This window comes from Corapipo altera, unplaced genomic scaffold (genome assembly GCF_003945725.1).
Source record: "Corapipo altera isolate COAL_440 unplaced genomic scaffold, ASM394572v1 62, whole genome shotgun sequence".
Classification (NCBI taxonomy): Eukaryota; Metazoa; Chordata; class Aves; order Passeriformes; family Pipridae; genus Corapipo; species Corapipo altera.
Window position 1 is genome coordinate 10,765,674 of NW_020884894.1, and position 18,738 is coordinate 10,784,411.

General features: G+C 60.1%; 2 protein-coding genes across 4 annotated transcripts in view; one reads left to right on the forward strand and one right to left on the reverse strand.

The window, feature by feature from the left end:
- Positions 1-9,511, reverse strand: part of SLC9A5 (solute carrier family 9 member A5) — a 24,062-nt gene extending 14,551 nt beyond the window's left edge. The window contains exon 1 of the mRNA XM_027646610.1: positions 8,812-9,511. Coding sequence (XP_027502411.1) covers positions 8,812-8,926 — 115 coding nt within the window. The 5' untranslated portion in view covers positions 8,927-9,511. The remainder of the gene's footprint in view (positions 1-8,811) is intronic.
- On the forward strand, positions 1,516-18,199 carry FHOD1 (formin homology 2 domain containing 1). 3 transcript variants are annotated; one of them, XM_027646523.1, is made up of 25 exons: positions 1,516-1,733; positions 7,931-8,037; positions 8,175-8,239; positions 9,599-9,666; positions 9,759-9,864; positions 10,237-10,331; positions 10,728-10,839; positions 10,931-11,025; positions 11,114-11,257; positions 11,377-11,591; positions 11,746-11,856; positions 12,148-12,171; positions 12,837-12,890; positions 13,339-13,505; positions 13,752-14,314; positions 14,387-14,680; positions 14,941-15,093; positions 15,239-15,421; positions 15,673-15,792; positions 15,946-16,107; positions 16,208-16,398; positions 16,479-16,671; positions 16,827-16,980; positions 17,066-17,242; positions 17,771-18,199. In XM_027646523.1, exons 1-25 carry the CDS (start codon positions 1,545-1,547, stop codon positions 17,851-17,853), a joined length of 3,825 nt encoding a protein of 1,274 aa, XP_027502324.1. In that variant the 5' UTR covers positions 1,516-1,544; the 3' UTR covers positions 17,854-18,199. The 3 variants fall into 3 exon arrangements, with proteins under 3 accessions (XP_027502324.1, XP_027502323.1, XP_027502325.1); XM_027646522.1 differs by having other exon boundaries at positions 13,752-14,680; XM_027646524.1 differs by lacking the exons at positions 12,148-12,171; positions 12,837-12,890 and having other exon boundaries at positions 13,752-14,680.
- Positions 18,200-18,738: the final 539 nt, after the last annotated feature.

Below are 18,738 nucleotides of genomic sequence, written 5' to 3' on the forward strand. Positions count from 1 at the left end.
CCACCCCGCTCACCCCTCGTACCTCCCTCCATCCCAGCTCACCTGCACCCTCCTGGAGCCCCTGCCCCGTGCTAGTCCCCTTGGCCCATGCCAGCCCCCTGCCCCTGTCTCAGTCCTCCCTGCAACTGCCCCAGTGCCACCTGCATTATCCTGGTGCCCCCATGCTGCCCCCTACCCCATGCCAATCCCCTGGCACCTGCCCAGTGCCCTTTGCATCGCCTTGGTCTCCTGTGCCCTCCCTCAGTGTCCTTGCTCTGTCTGAATCCTCCCACGCTCGCTCACTGCACCCACCAAATTCCCACTCTCCCCACACACCTGATCCCACTCCCTGCCAGCTCCTTCCCAGCTGAGACCACCCACCCCTGCCCCAGACACTGCCTGAGCACCAGCCTGGGAGCACCCAGGGGGGCACCCAAGATTCCCTCTTAAGGGTGGCAGGGCATGGGCACCTCTGGATGCTGAGTGCCCGGCTGAGCCCCCTGCCTGGGAGGAAACGAGCTGCAGGACACCTCCCTGGCAGCCTTGGTGCCAGCACCTCTTCCCATCTCTCTGCTCGGGCACAAATGTGCTGCAAACGTTTGCCAGTTGAAGCCAACAGCTGGGGAATGGGGGCTGGAGCCTGGAGCAAGGGGAAGTCTCCCTGTCCACCACTCCATCACATCTGACCATCGTCACCGCTCTGTCAAAAAGAAAGTAAAATGGTTTTTGCGCAAGCTTTGCCTTGTGGGACTGTGCAACTTGAGATCATTTTCCTTTGTGCTGTCTCTTGTTACCTGGGAGAAGAGCCCAACCCCCACCTTGCCACAACCTCCTTTCAGGGACTCCAGGCAGTTGTAGACTAATGCTGACTCCAAGAGCAATGACACCTTCTCATGTCCCCAGTCCCATCCCTGGTGCATCCATGTTTCCCTCCTGGGTCTCCCCAGGGGTCCTGGCTCTCTCCTTTGCATCCTCATTTCCCAGCCTGCCATAGCCTTGGGAATTAACACAACATCGTTAGCATTGACACCTTGGATGTATAACACCCTCGTTAGCATCAACACTGTCCGTGGAGGCCCCGAGCTGCCCTGCTTCCAGGGCGGCACCACGGCACCCATGACTCCGGGCTGCTCATCCCGTGCCAGTTCCTCCCTGCCCCGGGATGGGGAGGTGCAGCCCAGGCGCCCACCCGTGCTCCAATTCACCCAGGGCAAGCAGCCCTACCTGGCCCTCCGGGGCAGCCCGGAGCTCCCAGAGCCTGAAGCATCCCGGGGACTGAAGCATCCCTCAGCCTGGAGCATCCCTGATGCCGGAGCATCCCGGGGACTGAAGCATCCCTCAGCCTGGAGCATCCCTGATGCCGGAGCATCCCGGCGGAGCCCCGCAGACGCTGGAGCAACCCGAGGCCTGGAGCATCCCGGCGGGATGCCCGCGGGAGGGCGCGCCGAGCGCCGCTGGTGCTCCCGGGACGGGGCGGGCAGAGGGGCTGGGCCGAGGGCCGTGCCCGCCCCGCTGTCCCCGGCAGCGGCGGCGCTCGGGGCCGCGGCGGCGGCGGGGCCGTGGCCATGGGGGAGCCGGCGGAGGCGGCGGAGGCGGCCGTGCCCTGCCGGGTGCAGTACCTGGAGGATGCGGATCCCTTCGGCTGCGGCAGCTTCCCGGAGCCCCGGCGAGCCCCCGTTTATGCCGTGGAGGAGGCGCTGGCCCTCGGGGCGCAACTGCCCGCGCTGCATCGCCTGCTCGGGGCCCCGCTGCCGGTGAGGGGGAGCGGGGGGCGCTGGGGAAGGCACTGGGAAGGTATCGGACGGGGGACGGAGTGGGGATTGCCGGCCAGAGGGGGCCGGGGAGGCGAGGGATGGGGCGGTAAATCCCGGGCAGCAGTCCCGGTGTGAGTCACGGCGAGATGCCGGAGCCCCCGCGGGAGATGCCAGCTCTCGGCCTGCCCCGGATGAGTCGGCAAGGAGGAAGAGGTTGTGCTTGCTCAGAGCAGGCAGGAACCCAGGCAGGGGGAGGCAAGCGTCCAACCCCGTGTCGTCGGGGCAGAGCCGGGCAGCGTGCTCCCACCCCGGCATCCCACATCCACGCCGGCTGCCAGGAGCGGAGCTGAACCTCGACGGGAGCACACCGGCTCCCTAACCCCGGGGACCCGTCCAGTGTCCCCGCTCCCTGGGGCAGCTGGGCCTTGGGGAGGTGACAGTGGGGCCGGAGAGGCTCCTCGTCAGCCCCTCTGCAGCCCCTCGTCTCTCCCCGATCCGGCGGCAGCTTTGCCGCCAGAGAGCGGCGCGGAAATTCGTGCTGAGCAATTTCCTCCAGCCGGGAGGAAGGCAGAAGGACGAAGGTGAAGCGAGGCATTGTGTCTTGCTTGTGTGTCCTCAGGCCTGACTCAGGCTGGTAAAAGGGGACTGGGAAGTGGAGGAGACAGGGAAGACGGGGGACCTTCCCTGTTGGCGTGATGCATCCTCACAGGATGGAGACAGACTTGTTTTCCTCCTTAGGAACACGGGACCCAGCAGAGCTTTGGCAATGGCTGAGCATCTGTCTTGCAGCGCTGCAGGAGTGCAGGGAAGGGAGGCAGGAACCCAGGCAGGAACCCAGACTGTCTGGGGGAGTGTGGATTCAGAGTAGAGATGGGACAGCAGGAGGGGGAAATCAGCTTGGTGTGCCTGGCACTGAGCTTGCTGGCCTGTCAGGGGAGAGTGGATCGCTGTGAGACCTTTGTCTGCAGCAAAAAAATTCCCCTTTATCCTTCTTTTAATTTTCCTTGGAGCAAAGCAGCAGCGTCTCATGTCGCCGTCATGGGATTTTAAGGCGATTTTTAGGCGGTGACTAAACGGAGTTTGTTTGGGAACAAACAGCCCTGGGACATGACGAATGGAGCAAACTCAAATTTCAGGCGTGTGCTCTGCTCCCCGGGCAGGAGTTGGCTGTAATGGGATCGGAGTGCTGCCATGGTGGCACGGGGAGGGGACTGGACGCAGAGTTCCTGAGGGCAGGAGCCTTGCAAGGAGGTCCTGAGCCCAGCAGAGGTGTGTTGATCTGGGATTTCAGGTTCTGTTCTCTGCCTAAGCCAAACTTTAGATGTTTTTTCCTGTGGTTTCCTTGCATCGCCCCATGACCCTTGGTGAAATCACAGGTGAGCTGGTAGGACCCTGTCCTGGGTTTCTAAACCAGATTCCTGAGTTATATAGATTCTATAGGTTATAAACCCCGCTGCCTTTACCACACAAAGCTTTCTGAGCCAGCGAGGGCTGCAGCAGACAAACTGGGATGCTGGCTGGGGATTGCATGAGCCGATGTCTTCACTGGGAGCCTCCTGCAGCAGGATTTACACCCTGTGGAGTGAGGTCAGTCTCCTGAAGCACCCAGTTAAGTCCAAATTCAGAGCTGGAGCCATGCAGATGTCGTTACCCTGGCACAACCAGCTGAAACCTCCCCTGGTGCCTTTTGTGCTAGGTAGTGCTCAGCTCCATTAGTCGCCACCCTAAAATTAGTAAATGAACAGTTGGATTTTTCGCAAGGAACTGGCTGAAAAAAAATCCAGCTGGGGATGCCTGGTGCCAGGTTTGTCCTGCTGGGCAGTGTGCCTAGACCTGCAGAGCACCAGGAAGAGGGTGAAGCAGCTGGGAGGGAGCTGAGCTGGGGGTCCCCATATCGTCGTCATTGGATCGAGCTGCAGGCACCCAGGGGATGAGCTGCCATGGGGGAGCAGCGGGTCCTGCCCTCCCTGGGCACAGCAGAGCTGCACTCTGTGCTGGGAACAGCCTAGAGATGATGAGCAAGAGGTTTGAACAGCCTGTCCTGCCCCATGACACCCTCGGTGCTTCCTCTCCCTGAGCACGACCCGTCTCTGATGACTTTTTCATGTTCTCCGGAAAGTGTGTTTGTGCTTAGAAATACCTTCCAGCTTTGTTTGCTGCTGCTGCATTGTTTGCCTCCAGGCCGATACTATCTTCTCCTGCTTTCCAGCATTTTTCAGTACCCTTGGGTGATGCTTGTGCGGGGTGTGGGTGTTTTCTGAACCTCTGCAAGCAGGTTTTGACAGGGCAGATTTTTTTGGCCGTCCTTTCAGTCCCCAAAGGCCTCTGCACTCCCTTGCCCCAGCACTATCTCACCTTTGAATCTGGGGATTTTTCCAAACAATTGCAAAACCCCAGAGGCTGGAGTTTTGCTTTCTCCTTCCTCCCCCGGAAACCTGGGAAGAGCAAACAGCTCACTGGCCTCTGTGCCATAAGCTCACTGAGAGCTCCTGTGCTCGATAGAGGAGCTGCTGGGGTGACCTCGGTGCGTGTGTGAAGTGCACAAGCTCCATCCACAGCCCCATTGCCCTCTGTTTCCTACTGGGCTTGGGGGGGGGCTTTGCTGAGGGTCTTTGCCCCACTTAACCTTTGGAAGGCACAAAAGCGTGAGGTGGGATCCTCAGTGGCGCTGCTGTCCCCCAGTTTTTGCACGCTTGGAGCCAAGTGTTGGTGCTCAGCAGCCTCTGGCGCTCCCCAGCTCCCAGCACCCTCCTTGCACAGATCCCGGGGTGGGAGCTGCAGCCAGGCGTTCATGCCATGGCTTTGCCAGGACACCAACTGCTCCCCAGGACTGGGGTCCTCCCGCTGCTGCAGGTCTGTTGATGAGTAATGAGGGATCTGTTAATGAGCAATGAGCTTGGCTGGAGTAGCTTCAAGAGGGACACAAGTGTGAAGTTCTGGGCCAAGTCTGGGTGACCTCCAGAGTTCTCTCCTGGCTTGGGTATTATTCTCCGCCCCCGGTGATAGGGCAGTGGCAGTGTTCCCATCCACTTGCTGCCATCCATCATGCAGGGATAACCAGGAGGCAGCACCTGAGTGCCCTGGCAGCAGACACCCCTCTTAGCCCTGAAACCAAATCATGGTGAATGTGCTTGGTTGGGGTGAGGGTTGCTCCTGTGGCGCAGCTCTATAAACCCTCAGTCCCCGTGTGTTTTGGGAGGGTGAGCAGAGGCTGGTGATGCCAGGGGTTTCTGACCTACTGGTGCCTTGTGTTTAACTGCTGCCTATGTTTATTTATTCTGTATTATATAAATAAACTGTTTTTTTCTGTCATTTCCCCATAGCCTTTCTAGAAGAGCTGCAGCAATTTTGGGAAATTGTGGTTGCCACAACAAGAAAGTGTTAGAAAGCAAGTAAAAGTGTTTCCTTTGCTGGCAGATAAAGAGGATATTCACTGCCTGGCCTTGGAGCATCTTCCCATGTGGGGATGCCATGATAGGAGTGAGCAGGAAGATGTGATGCTGTGGTGGGTGGTGTGAGTTCAGCTGTGAGTGAAGGATGTCTCCATATTGGAGGTGGAGATGTCTCCATCACACCTCCATGGAATCCTGGAATGGTTTGGGTTGGAAAGGACCTTAAAGGGATCATCTACTTCCATCCCCCTGCAGTGGGCAGGGACCTTCCACTCAACCATGTTGCTCCAAGTCCCATCCAATCTGGCCTTGAACACTTCCAGGGATGGGGCATTCAACAGAGGAACCTTTTCCAGGTCATGGGGTCCTTGTCCCCTGTCGGGGCTGGCATCAGCATCTTGTCCTCAGCAAGACCCCAGTCCGGTGGGTGAGGCACATCCATGCTTCTGCAGGATGGCTGGGACTCCCAGGAGCTGTGTGCTGGATGTGTGAGCGTGGGACTCTCTCCTCTCCCACCTCTGCTTTGCCCTCAAGTCCCCACTGCCCTCAAATCCTGGCTCATTTTATAACGGTTTTCCAGGCAGGAGGCAGATGGATCAGAGCCACCCTCACTGGGAGCTGTCAGCAACCCGTGACCCCAACGTGCCGCCCCCAGCAGCACAACCCCACGGTCCCAGCTCGGATCCTGCAGGGCATAAACCCCTTGTCCGGATAACCGGAGTGACCCCGGCCCCGGGGCAGTCGGTGCTCCCTGGCGCGGAAGTGCCGCCCATGATTTTTGGCAGGGGCAGCAGGAGCCTGGGACAGCCTGTCTCCATCTCCAGGGGATGGTGTTTGCCAGGGGGGTCACAGCCAAACCCAGGCCCAGTGCTTGGAGCATCCCTAGTGGGAAGCACTGCCAAGCTCACACGGGAAATGTGCAGGGTCGGGTCCCAGGGGCTTGGCCTCCCCCTCCAGCTGGGACTTGTCATCGGCCCTGCAGGAGCTGGGGATGTTAACTGGGCTTACTGGCAGCCCAGAGAAGCCAAAGCTTTTGTGCTGGAGCTGATTTGCTCTTTGCTGTGTTTGAGTGCCTGGGTGGATGCAGGGATGCCTAAGAGGATGCCCAGGAGGATTCAGGGATGCCTGTGGGGATGCCAGGATGCTTGTGGGGATACAAGGGTGGCTGGGAGGATGCAGGGGTGGCCAGAAGGATGCAGGGATGGCTGCAAGGGCACCCAGGAGGATGCAGGATTGCCTGGGCGGCTGCAAGGATGCCTGGGTGGATCCAGGGATGCCCCGGGATGCAGGAGAGCCTGTCCCTGTGGAGGAATTGAAGTTTTCCCCAGCGAGCAAATCCTGCGTGGGGTCACTGTGAGGCAGCCAGGAGCACCTGCTCGGTGCCAGCAGGTGTTTGTGCACGTTGCCATGGCTGGCTGGAGTGCCTGGTGACCATGGAAGGTGGAGCAGGATCCTGAAGAACATCAGAGTCCAGCCCAGCAGGGCCCTGCCAAATTGCCCATTATCCCAGGGCGTGGTCAGCGTTAGTTACTCAGTGCGTGTGGCATTTTTACTTTGCCCTCTGCCATTAACGTCACACTCACAGTAAATTCATACCTGTGAGCTCTTGCACAGTCTTGGGTCTTCAGGAGATGGGAATGTCATGGAAAGAAACCCCAGTGAGGTGCAGGAGCCATACCCAGCATTGCTGGGGGTGTTTGGGATCACAGTGGGGAAAGGCACTGGTGGGAAAGACAGAGGAGCTGTGACTGTTTCCATCTGAGCTCCTCAGCCAGAGGGCTGTGCTTGGAGCTTTTTGCAATTTGAAGCTGAAATTCAGCTTTTAGATGGGGGCTTTCAGTGGGCTTTTAGGTGGATGGTGGGTCCCTACTTCTCTCCCCCATTGCTGTTTGTGTTGCTTGCTTTTTTTTTTTGCAGCAGGAGCAGCATTAATAATGGGCTTTTATCCCCAGACAGCTCCTGCTCTGCAGATCTGTTCCTCAGAGGTAGGGTGGAAAGGGCAGGGGGGGGTTTGCAAATGCTTTAGGAACAGGTCAAGATGTGCTGGGGGGGCAGTGCTGGCACTGCCCTCTCTCTGCTCCTGCTCATCCACCGAGGGTAAATTGCCCTGTCCCAGGAGAGTTGCCTGGGTGCTGTGGGGTGCTGCTGGCTCCCAGGTGGCTCAGGGGCTTTGTGGGTGCTGTGCCCATTGGCAGGGGTGTGCCCTGGGTGCTGTAAGTGGATTTTCTGGGAAGATGCCCTCGCCCCAGCCTTGCCTGAGGCTGTGCTTTTCCCCATCCCAGTGGAAGATGCCACGTGGCTGTGGGCTGAGTCAGAGGGTGTGTCAGGCAGAGGACCTCTCTGTGGGGCTCACCCTGGTTTGGGGTGTCCCTGGCTGGGCTGGGTGCCTTGGCAGACCCAGTTCCCGCAGGCGGAGGCGATTCCTCAGCCCTGGAAGGAGGTGGATCCTCTCCCAGTCACACCCCTGCTGACTAAGGGGAGCCCCAGGGAGCAGATCCAGCCTCTTGCTGTGGTTCCCACTTAAGGGATTGCCAAGGATTCCCGCAGCAGTGGGACCACCATCACTCAGGCTTTCCCAGCCTGGGGCTCCATGTTTCTCCCCAGTTAGCACCGGGCTGAGGTGAAGGGTGCTGGGGCATCTCCCTGCATGGCCAACACTTGAGGACAGGCGGGATCTGCCACCCTGTTCCAAGATGTGTCTGCCTCCTGGGTTCGGTGCAGGTGGGAGGGTGACCCGGGAATGCTCTGGGAACCAGGAATGCTGTGGTGGGCCCAGAGGCTCATCCTGTCTGTCTGCATCCCCAGCTGGAGGACTGCACGCTGCAGGTCTCACCCTCCGGACACTACCTGGACCTTGACTTGTCCCTGCTGGAGCAGAAGGATGATCTGGAGGGTTTCTACGAGGAGGTCAGGTGAGGCATGTGGGGTGCCCGAGCCCTCTGGGGACAGGACACGGGGGTTCCATGTGTGTATGAAGACCATGGGCAAGGGGCCAGGGGCTGGGGTGGTCCCACTGCAGGCGCTCACACCGCATTTTCCTCTGCCCTAGGAAGGGGAGGCGGCCGACCCTGATCCTGCGCACGCAGCTCTCCGTCCGAGTCCACGCCATCATTGGTGAGTGAGGGCTGCTCCCTCCTCCAGGCTGGTGTGTGTCCAGGGGCTCGTCCACCCCGGATGGTGGGGGTTTGGCCTCTGTGGTGAGTTTTGGCCAGGCTTTTTGTGATGGAGAGAGGGAGCGATACAGCCCAGGGCTGCTCCCGCCCCATAAGCCCTCCCAAAGACCAGGGCACGTGGTCCCCATGGGGGGCCCGTGGGGTCAATCCCCTCCATCCTCAGAGATCGGGACTTTTGCCTCTTGGGCTGGGAGCCCACCACCCACTGCAGTTATTCTGGGTCATTCAGGCAAGCTCTAAATATAGCTTTGCAGGAGACAAACAAACAGCTCTTACGCAGCAGAAAGTGCTGCCATGGTTTCGGGCAGCCTGCTCCAAGGTCCTGCAAAATATTCGGGAGTTTCAAGCCTCTTTTTAATCTTTAGCAGGGGGAAAACGAGCGCTGAGCAGAGCGATGCCAGATGGGCATCAGCTGGCTGTGCAGGGCTGCAGCTGGGCCATGCGGGAAGGGACAGGAAGCCCAGGGTTGGGGTCATGGCCGTGCTCTTTACCAGCAGTTCCCAGGCTCTGTCTGAGCTCTGGGCTCTTCTGCTTTCCCTCCTGGCTGCTCTGCCTTCCCTCTCAGCTGCTCTGACAAGCTGATAGCAGAGCGGAGGAGGCTGCCGGGACATCGTGTTTTACAGGGCATGTCTGGAGGCCTCCTTGGACATCTTGTTTTTGGCTTGTTACAGCTCTAAGCCTGACCCATATAAGTTGGGATGCTTGGCTAACTCAGTTTTTGGATGTGGGAAGTGCTGACTCACAATGTCTTTGGTGTCCTCATGGGACTTTCCAGCTTCCCATTGCCCCAGCTGGTCAGTGCTGGCTCCTGCCTGCAGGCACCATCCCCATAAGCACATAGTCTCCAGCCCAGTTACAGTCCTGTCCCCAAGCAGCCAGTGTCACACTGCCATCCTTCCCAACCCCATCCTGCAGTTTTTCCCAAGCCACAGGGCTCTGGGACCATGGCACAGCTATGCCTGGGGAGGGACAGCTAAAAGTAGCTCAGGCTTCTGCCAGAGTTCCTGTTTAGGTTGTGCACAGGAAACCAGAGGGGATATTTGTGTCATTGCTGGCCAGAAGAAAAGAAAAAAAAGGAAATAGGAAAGTGGCAGGGCTGAAATATGTAGTTGTGGGGCAGCAGCTGCTTCCACACAGTGTCCCATGGTTGGGGGCCATGCTGGCATCCTGGGGTGATGGCACAGGGGTTAAGTCAGGATGTGAGGCCTTCCCAGGAAGCTGGGAGCATTTGGGAGCCCCCGTACAACAGTGAGCCCCTGTGAGGTCAGGCCCTCAGGCCACATCTCTCCTTCCCTCCCAGAGAAGCTGTACAACTCACAGGGGCCGGAGCTGCGGCGATCCCTCTTCTCCCTGAAGCAGCTCTTCCAGGTATGGTGATGGTGGTGGGGAGGGGCTGAGGGCCTCCCCCAGGGCTGGCTGCCCAGCCCACACTGGGGTAACACCTGGCCTTTGCCCCGCAGGAGGACAAGGACCTGGTGCCCGAGTTCGTGAACCTGGATGGGTTGACGTGCCTGATCAAAGTGGGGGCAGAGGCCGACCAGAACTACCAGAATTACATCCTCCGGGGTTGGTATTTGGGCCCAGGGCACCTCTGGAGCAGGGCTGCCTAAAGAAGCTGTGAATGCTTCATCCCTGGAAGTGTTCAAGGCCAGGTTGGATGGGGCTTTGATGCAACTTAATCTAACGGAAGGTGTTCTTGCCCATGGCACAGGGGTTGGAATGAGATGGTCTTTAAGGTCCCTTCCAACCCAAACCATTCTGGGATTCTATGCTCATCCCCAAGGAGGAGGGGCTGACACTCAGGGGGAGAGAACCCGCAAGTTTGCCAGGGTTTTGTCTTCACAGCTGCCAGATATTGCCATGGCAATGCTGTGCAGGGATGGGAATGCCCAACCCCTGCCTGCCATGCCATCAGCCTGCCCACTCTCTGCCTTGCAGCCTTGAGCCAGATCATGCTCTTCGTGGATGGGATGCAGGGTGTCATCAACCACAACGAGACCGTCCAGTGGCTGTACACCCTGTCGGGAAGCCCAGTAAGTGTCTGTTCCTCCTGGGGGGCTGCCTGTGCCCCCTGCTGCACCCCCTTCCCTGCCTGTGGCTGTCCTCTTGCATCATCCCTGTGTGCTCCACTTCTGCTCAATGCCCTGGTACCTTTGCTTGTGTTGGGTCCTGCTCCCAACCATCTGGAAATCACCTGGGGTCCACAGAGCTCCCCGTCCTGATGTGACCATGTTCCCTGGCACAGAGCTTGGGTTATATGGTCCTGCTCCAGGTCTGGAGCCAGTGCCCCTTGGCCATCAGCATCTCAGCCACAGGTCCCTGGCCCCGTGAACAAAACCCCCAGTTCTGGGGCGTGGGCACAGCCACTGCAGCATCACGCTGGCAGCCCCTGCCACTGCTGCTGTCCCAGCTGCCATCCCTTGTCCCAGTTTCGCCTGGTGGTGAAGATGGCACTGAAGCTGCTCCTGGTGTTCGTGGAGTACACAGAGCCCAATGCCCTGCTCCTCATCTGCGCCGTCAATGCCGTGGACCAGGCGAGAGGTGGGTGCAGCCCCCGCCTCCCGCAGGGTCCCCCCCGGGGGACGGGGTCCCCTCCTGCCCGTGTGTCACCTGCACTTGCTGCTTTTCCCAGGTGCCTGTCCGTGGTCCAACCTGATGGCCATCCTGAAGCAACGCCACGGGGCTGACACGGAGCTGCTGGTGTTCACCATGACACTCATCAACAAGGTCTGGGGGGGTGTCCCCGCGGTGCCATGCTGGTGGGGCTTGGGGTGGGTCACCCCAGTCCCAGCAGCATCCCTCTGGTCCTGCTCAGACACTGGCAGCCCTCCCGGACCAGGACACCTTCTACGACGTGACTGACTGTCTGGAGCAGCAGGGCATGGAGCACGTGGTGCAGGAGTACCTGGGCAGCAAGGGCACCGACCTCGACTTGAAGCAGCAGTTCACACTCTACGAAGTGAGCAGGGCACCTGTGGGATCTGGCCACATGCCACGTCCGGTGTCAGCAGGGGGGATGTGCATGGGGTGGCAGGAGTGCTGCTGTGCCCAGTGCCATGCCCCCTGCTCCCTCCACAGAGTGCTCTCAAGCTGGAGGATGACGTGGAAGAGCCGCCCTCGGGGGGACGCAAGGAGAGGAGGAGGACAGACGAGGGCCGGCGCGGGTGGCGGTCCCAGGGCGGCTGCCCAGAGCCCAGTGCTGATGCCCAGTCCCTTCTGGAGTCCCCTGGCACTCCAAAGGAGCCCCCAGCTGAGGACACCCCAGATATCCCCTCACCGAGCAGCCCAGCAGAGTAAGTGCAGCTGGAGGTGGTCTGTGGTGGGGATGCTTCTGGAATGGTGCAGACACTGGGGTGCAGCATAAGCAGCACTGGGATCCATGCCAGTGCCAGGGTGGAGGGCAGTCCTGTGGGACTTGCTCTCAGTCTCTTTCACCTCTTGTTCCAGACCCTGTCCCAGCAGCACCTACAGCAGCGCGTCCAGCGTGCGGCTGGCCCTGGCCTCCCCTCTGGCCGAGAAGGAGCAGCCCCCGGGCCCAGGAGAGCGCAGTGTTTACAAGTAAGGAGCCAGGAGGGGCATGGGGGTCCCCTGGGGTGGCAACATGGGCTCCCAGGAGCATGAGGTGTGCCTATCCCAGGGCACACTCTGCCTGTCCCAGGGGGAAACAGAGTCTGGGAGGGCACTGGGGCTGGAGAGATATGTGATGGGGCAGCAGGTATCAGAGGGTCTGGACAGGGGCTCCAGGGCATCCTTTGGGCACTCACAGCTCTGCTCCAGCTCCTCCTCATTCTCCTCTCTGCCCACGCTTGCCCTCTCCTCTGCCCACTCTTTCTATCTTTCCTTTTGCAGGCTGCGCCAAACTGCCCCTGTCTGGTAAGTGCCTGGGCTCTGCACCCGCGTGCTCCCTCCCAGCATGTCACAGAATCATTGCATCCTGGAATGGTTTGGGTTGGAAGGGGCCTTAAAGATCACCTAGTTCTAACCACCCTGTCATAGGCAGGGACACCTTCCAGGGATGGGGCACCCACAGCTTCTCTGGGCAACCTGTGCCAGGGCCTCACTGCCCTCACAGGGTAGAATTTCTTCCTAATATCCAATTTAAACCTACTCTCTTTCAGTTTAAAGACATTCTCCCTTGTCCTATTAATTCTCCCTTGTCCTATTCCATGATGCTCCAGGGGAAGTGGGCACTAGCACCCACCTCACTGCCCCCATCCTGCTCCCCCCATCACCAGCATCTCCCAAAGGATGATGGCACCCTCTGATCCCCACTTTGGGGTGAGGTGTCCCTGCTGGGGGTGGCACAGCCTGCTCCCGGTGTGCTGACCAGATGGGGGAGACAGTGTTTCACCAGTGCCACGGGATACCTGGGCAGGAGGGGCCTTGCCGGGGCTCTCCCAGCTCCCCGTGACCCCTGGGGCCGCAGGGTGATGGCAGGGTGAGGGTCCCGTGCTGGAGGGCTGCCAGGTGGGTGTGTGCAGAACACACGAGCCCCGTGGGGCTGCTGGCAGCGGGGGCTAACCCCTGTTTTCCCTCAGGCGGGAGGATGCCCCCTCCTTGCATGGGGACAAGCCTATTTTGAGGAGGTTTGAGTAAGTAGAGGCATGCGTGTGTCTCCAGGCGTGCGCTTCCTCGGGCAGTGCCCGGCTGGAGGTGTCTGGGCTCTGGCCATGCAGGGCATGAGGAGCAGGAGGGTCCCCTCGAGTCTCTACCTGGGCACTCTCCTGGGTTTTGCAGCTTTTGGATGAGGGTTGCAGTGGGCAGCAGGTCTGTTGGGACCAACTGGTGACAGTGGCACCCTGATGGCACAAGCCTTTGGCTCCCATGGGGCCTTGTCCCCGAGCCCTGGGGGCAACGCCTGTCTCCCTGCAGGGCTCAGAGGAGGTTGAATCCTCCGGGTCCCTGATGGGGTGTGGCCAGTGCAGGGGGTTTCTGTGCTGCAGGGCTGGCTGTGCAGTGTGGCATGGCGTGGTGTGCCCATTGTCCCCGTTGTCCCCATCCCTGCCTTGATCCCAGCCAACGCCCACCCCTGTCTTGCAGAGCTCGCTTTTTGGAGAACCTGGCTGCAGCCCAGAAGGAGAAGATCTCTTCCATGGCCAAGGGGCGGCTCGATGTCCTTGGTGATGCTGCACTGGAGCATCCTGCTGCTCCTGCGTGGGAAAGAGACAGCGGCACCTCTGATTCCGGGACAGAGCCACCCAGCATAAGTAAGTGCTGCCAGGGTGTGTGTTCCCAGCTCATAAGGGCCCCTGGGGTGGGGGTTAGTGTTCTCTCTGTCCCTGTGCCACAACTGTGATACCCAGAGCCACGGAGGAGCTGGTGGTACCTCCTTGCTCAAAACACTGGCATCCAAGCACACCCCACCAGGGAGCAGGACCCCAACTCCATGTGCAGCTCAGCACCACCTGCTCCCTCCAAGCGTGTTGTCCCAGCTTCTCCCTCTCTCCCTGCAGGGTCTCGCCTGGCTCGGTCTGACGCCACCGACTCCTGCAGCACCATCTCCTCTGACACCAAGTTTATGCTGGACATGCTCTATGCCAAGGGCTCCTCAGAGCCGGGGAGGGAGAAGGTGTTCCCTGAGGTCCCTTCATCCCCCCGGATCCAGGGTGAGGCAGAGATGGATGCCAAGGGAGGTAGCAGCCAGGAGCAGGAGAGTGCCTGGCTCCGTGGCAGGGCTCCAGATGGGCCAGTGGCCAGTGCCCATGCCAAGCTGGTACGTGCCATGTCCAGCATAGATGCCGAGACCCACACGCAGAAACTGGAGAACACTGGGATGATGCCCATCAAGAAGGACATGGAGCTGACATGGGAGCGCCTGGAGGCCAGCCCTGTGCAGCTGAAGATCAAGGACCTGGACTTCACTGATCTGGGGGAGGAAGAAGATTTTGACATCCTGGACACAGGGCCAATGGCCAATGGCTCCTTCCTCCATTCTGGCATTACAGCAACGAGCACTGGAACATTGATGGCTCCCCCTCCACCTCCTGCCATGCCTGGTTGCCCGCCGCCTCCACCTCCACCTCCTGCCATCCCTGGTTGTCCCCCACCTCCACCTCCACCTCCTGCAGTCCCAGGTTGCCCACCACCACCACCTCCACCTCCTGCCATCCCTGGTTGCCCACCACCTCCACCTCCTGTAGCCCCTGGCTGCCCACCCCCACCAGGGCTGCCAGGCCTCTCAGCAACAGACGGCCCCTCCCAGGCCAAGAAGAAGAGGACAGTGAAGCTCTTCTGGAAGGAGCTGAAGCAGCTGGATGGCACTGTAGGGCCAGGCAGGTTTGGCCAGGGGACACTGTGGGCATCCCTGCAGAATGTCGAGATCAATGCTGCAAAACTGGAGCATCTCTTTGAGTCACGGTCAAAGGAAGTGCCGGCTTCAAAGGTACCAGTGGGCACCCATCAGCCAAGGGGATTTCAGGGGTGGGAGGAAGGCTGTTGGTTCCTATGGGGACCCTCAGCATGCACTGTCACCCTTACCCTATGCCAAGGATGGGTACTGGCAGCCCAGAGGCTCAATGGGGACGGTGATGGGCAGTGCACAGGTTTGGCTCACCATGGGGTCCATGATTGACTCCCCATGTCCCATGATGGGCTCATGAGCCCTTTGCCTGGCTGTCCCCACCCATCCTCTCCTCTTTGCAGAAAGCTGTTGATGGGAAGAAGGTTGTGGTGGTGCTAGACCCCAAGAGGAGCAACGCCATCAACATTGGCCTCACAGTGCTGCCACCCGTCCACATCATCAAGACTGCTGTGCTCAACTTTGATGAGTTTGCAGTCAATAAGGAAGGGATTGAGGTGAGCACAAGAGAAGATTGGACCCTCTAAGGTCCTCATGTGGGTCGTTTCCCTGGCCAGGAGACCTCCATGCTATGATGCCTGGGATGACACGTCCCATGATGACATGTCTGGAGTCTGACATATCCCTCTTTCCCTGCCCTAGAAAATCCTGACCATGGTCCCGACTGAGGAGGAGAAGCAGAAGATCCAGGAGGCCCAGTTGGCCAACCCTGACGTGCCCTTGGGCTCTGCAGAGCAGTTCCTGCTCGCCCTGTCTTCCATCAGTGACCTCACGGCCAGACTCCAGCTCTGGGCCTTCAAGCTGGACTACGAGAGCCTGGAGCAGGTAGAGAGCCATGTACCCCATCTCCCCTCTGCCCTCCCACTGCTGCCACCCCAGCAGTTCTAAGTGCTGAGCCAAGTGTGTTCCTGGTGGGGACCAGCCATGTCCAAGCATGGGAGTGCCATCCTGGCTGGGGACAGGCTGCAGGTCCCCAGCCAAGGCAAGCATGGGCTCGAGTTGACCAGGAGGTGGTTGTCCTCATGGGTGAATGCTGAAGTTCCCAAGGGGTCTCACCTGCCTCTCTCCTCACCCAGGAGATTGCAGAGCCACTCTTTGATCTGAAGGTGGGCATGGAGCAGCTGGCCAAAAATCACACCTTCAAGTGCATCCTGGCCACGCTGCTGGCCATGGGCAACTTCTTGAATGGTTCCCAGGTGAGGAGCAGGGTGAGGACCAGCCATGGTGCAAGGGTATACTGGGGAGGGACCACGGGGAGCCTGGGACGGTGCCTGAGGCTGGGTGGTGCTGCTGGGGTCTACAGAGTGGAGGTCTGCTGGAGGAGGGATGGAGAGTCCATTGTGTTTCAGAGCAGAGGCTTTGAACTGGGCTACCTGGAGAAGGTCTCGGAAGTGAAGGACACCGTGCACCGGCAGTCCCTGCTCTACCATCTCTGCCAGATGGTGGTAGAGAAGTTCCCAGAAACCACTGACCTCTACTCAGAGATTGCCTCCATCACCCGCTCTGCCAAGGTGAGGCAAGGCAGGTGACACCCAGGCAAGGACAGGGCGTGGGTCCCGTGGCTGCCCAGCTCCACCAGCGTGGCCAAGGGCTGACGTCTCACTCTTCCAGATTGACTTTGAAGAGCTGGCCAACAGCCTGGTGCAGCTGGAGCGGAGGTGCAGGGCCTCCTGGGACAACCTGAAGGTGATTGCCAAGCACGAGACCAAGCCGGTGCTGAAGACCAAGCTGACAGAGTTCCTCAAGGACAGCACCCAGCGCATCGTCGTCTTGAAGGTGGTGCACAGGCGCGTCCTCAACAGGTTGGTGGCTCGAGGTCCTGGGGACACGGCAGGAGCCCCATAGTCCTGCTGCTGGCCCGCCACGACTGACGTTCCCGTAGGTTTCACTCCTTCCTGCTGTACCTGGGGTACCCGGCGAGCGTGGCGCGGGAGGTGAAGGTGACGCCCATCTGCAAACTGCTGCGGGAGTTCGCCCTGGAGTACCGGACCTGCCGCGAGCGCGTCCTGCAGCAGCACAAGAAACGCGCCGCCCACCGCGAGCGCAGCAAGACCCGCGGGCGGCTCATCACCGAGGTACGGGGGCACTCAGCTGCACGCCAACAGGAGGGGACACCCCCCGCGCCCCTGACAACCTCCTGCGCCCCTGACAACCCCCTGCGCCCCTGACAACCCCCCGCGCCCCTGACAACCCCCCGCGCCCCTGACACCCACCTCTGCTCCCGCCGCAGACAGAGAAGTTCTCTGGCATCGCCGAGGCCGTTTTGCCGCCCGCCGTGGTGTCCAGCAGCCCCAAGGAGCAGATGGAAGCAGGTCACGAGAGCATGAAGAGTGTGCTGACCTCCCCCGTGGATATCCCTGCCCGCCGCAGCCGGGCCAGCCAGGGTAGGAGCGGGATGGCAAATGCATTCAAGGCATGCCTGGCTGGCTGGGCATGGCTGATGCCTGCATCCTCACTGTCCCCGTGCAGGAACAGGGCATTCCACCCCAACCCAGGGCTCCTCAGCCCAGGAGGACGTTCCCAGCTCCCCAGACGACGCTTCGGATGAAATCATGGACCGGCTGGTGAAATCGGTGACTCACAATGCCAACCCCCGGCCCTGCACCAACAGGGAGCGCAGGAGGTCCCGTGGCAATAGGAAGTCCTGTAAGTTCCATCACTGTTCCCTGCCCTGTCCCATCTCTGTCCCCATGCACTGGCCCTGTACTCTGTCCCATCTCCATGTCCCTGTCCCATGTCAGTGTCCCTGCCCAGATGCTTTTTCCCACCTCTGTGTCCCTGTCCCCTTACCATCTCCCATCTCTTTGTCCCTGTCCCTGTGCCCTGTCCCATCTCTATATCTCTCTTCTCATGCTCTGCCCAGTCCCTGCACTCTGTCTCATCTCTGTCCCTGTCCTCTGTCCCATCTCCACATCTCTGTGCTCTGTCCCCATGATTTGTCCTACTTCTGTGTCCTTGTTCCCACACCCTGCCTGGCTCCTTCCCCATGGGCCACCAATGATCTGCCATGCTGAGCCCACCAGGCCACAGCAGGATGTACCAATGTACCCTGAGACCAACCCACGCCACTGCACCCCACTACCACTCTCCCCAGTATGTCAGGGCTGCCCTGTCTGTGCCCCTGGCACCCAACACCGCCCGTGCTCCCAGTGCCACCCTCTGTTCCCCCCGCAGTGCGGCGGACGCTGAAGAGTGGGCTCAGTGACGAGCTGGTGCAGGCTCTGGGCCTGGGGCGAGCGCCTGGCATGGACGTCTGAGGGGGCCGAGAGGGCTCCTGCTGCTCCCCACCACCAGCAGCCCCAGGGCAGAACGTGGTGGCAGCCCCCGTGGCACGCTCCAGGACCGGCACGCTCCGCACCTTTGGTCTTGCCTCACTTTTCGCTCCTGGCCTCCAGCTCCCAGAGGTGCAGGCAGCAGGAGGGTGGTGATGCCCCAGAGCTGCTCTGCGGTGACTGGGATGGAGGATGCTCAGCACTCGTGCATGGAGGCTCAGGGTTCATCTTCTCAGCAGTATTATAGGGGTCAAGGGGCTGGACCCAGACCCCCCCCTGGGACCTGGGTCTGGCCTGTGGCCGCTGTGGCAATAAAATGATCTGACATGCTGCCAGCGTCCCTTGTCCCTGTACCTGAAAGGCCACAAGGATATGGTACTGCCCCCTGGACAAGCCAGTACCGCTGTTCCTGCATCCTCAGCCCTGCTGCCTGAGACAAGCACTCAGCCAGCCCTGTGGCTTGCAGGCACCACTGTCCCTCTGCGGACAGCGTGGTCCCCTCTGTACTGGGACAGCTCAGAACCTTTCCAGAAGGAGCAAGGACTGCTGCCAGGCTCAAGGCTGCACACTCAAGGGCAGGAGCAGTGGCTCGAGCACAAGGCCACGGCACAATAAAATCGTATCTCACCTCATCTCTCCCTTACAAACCTCTCCTGGGGAGTTTTAGCCAAACCCGGACCTGAGTAAGAGGCAGGATGGTTGTTCCCCTCCGGGAGCAGGTCCTGGGTACAGTAACCACATTGCAAGCCTCGGAAACATTCCCTGTGCTTGGCAGAGACAGGCTACTTGGTGCTGTAAATGCAGCAAGGGCAGCATCCATCTGTCCCCGTGGGGGACTGGGAGATGTCCCTGCCACCTCCTGTCACAGCG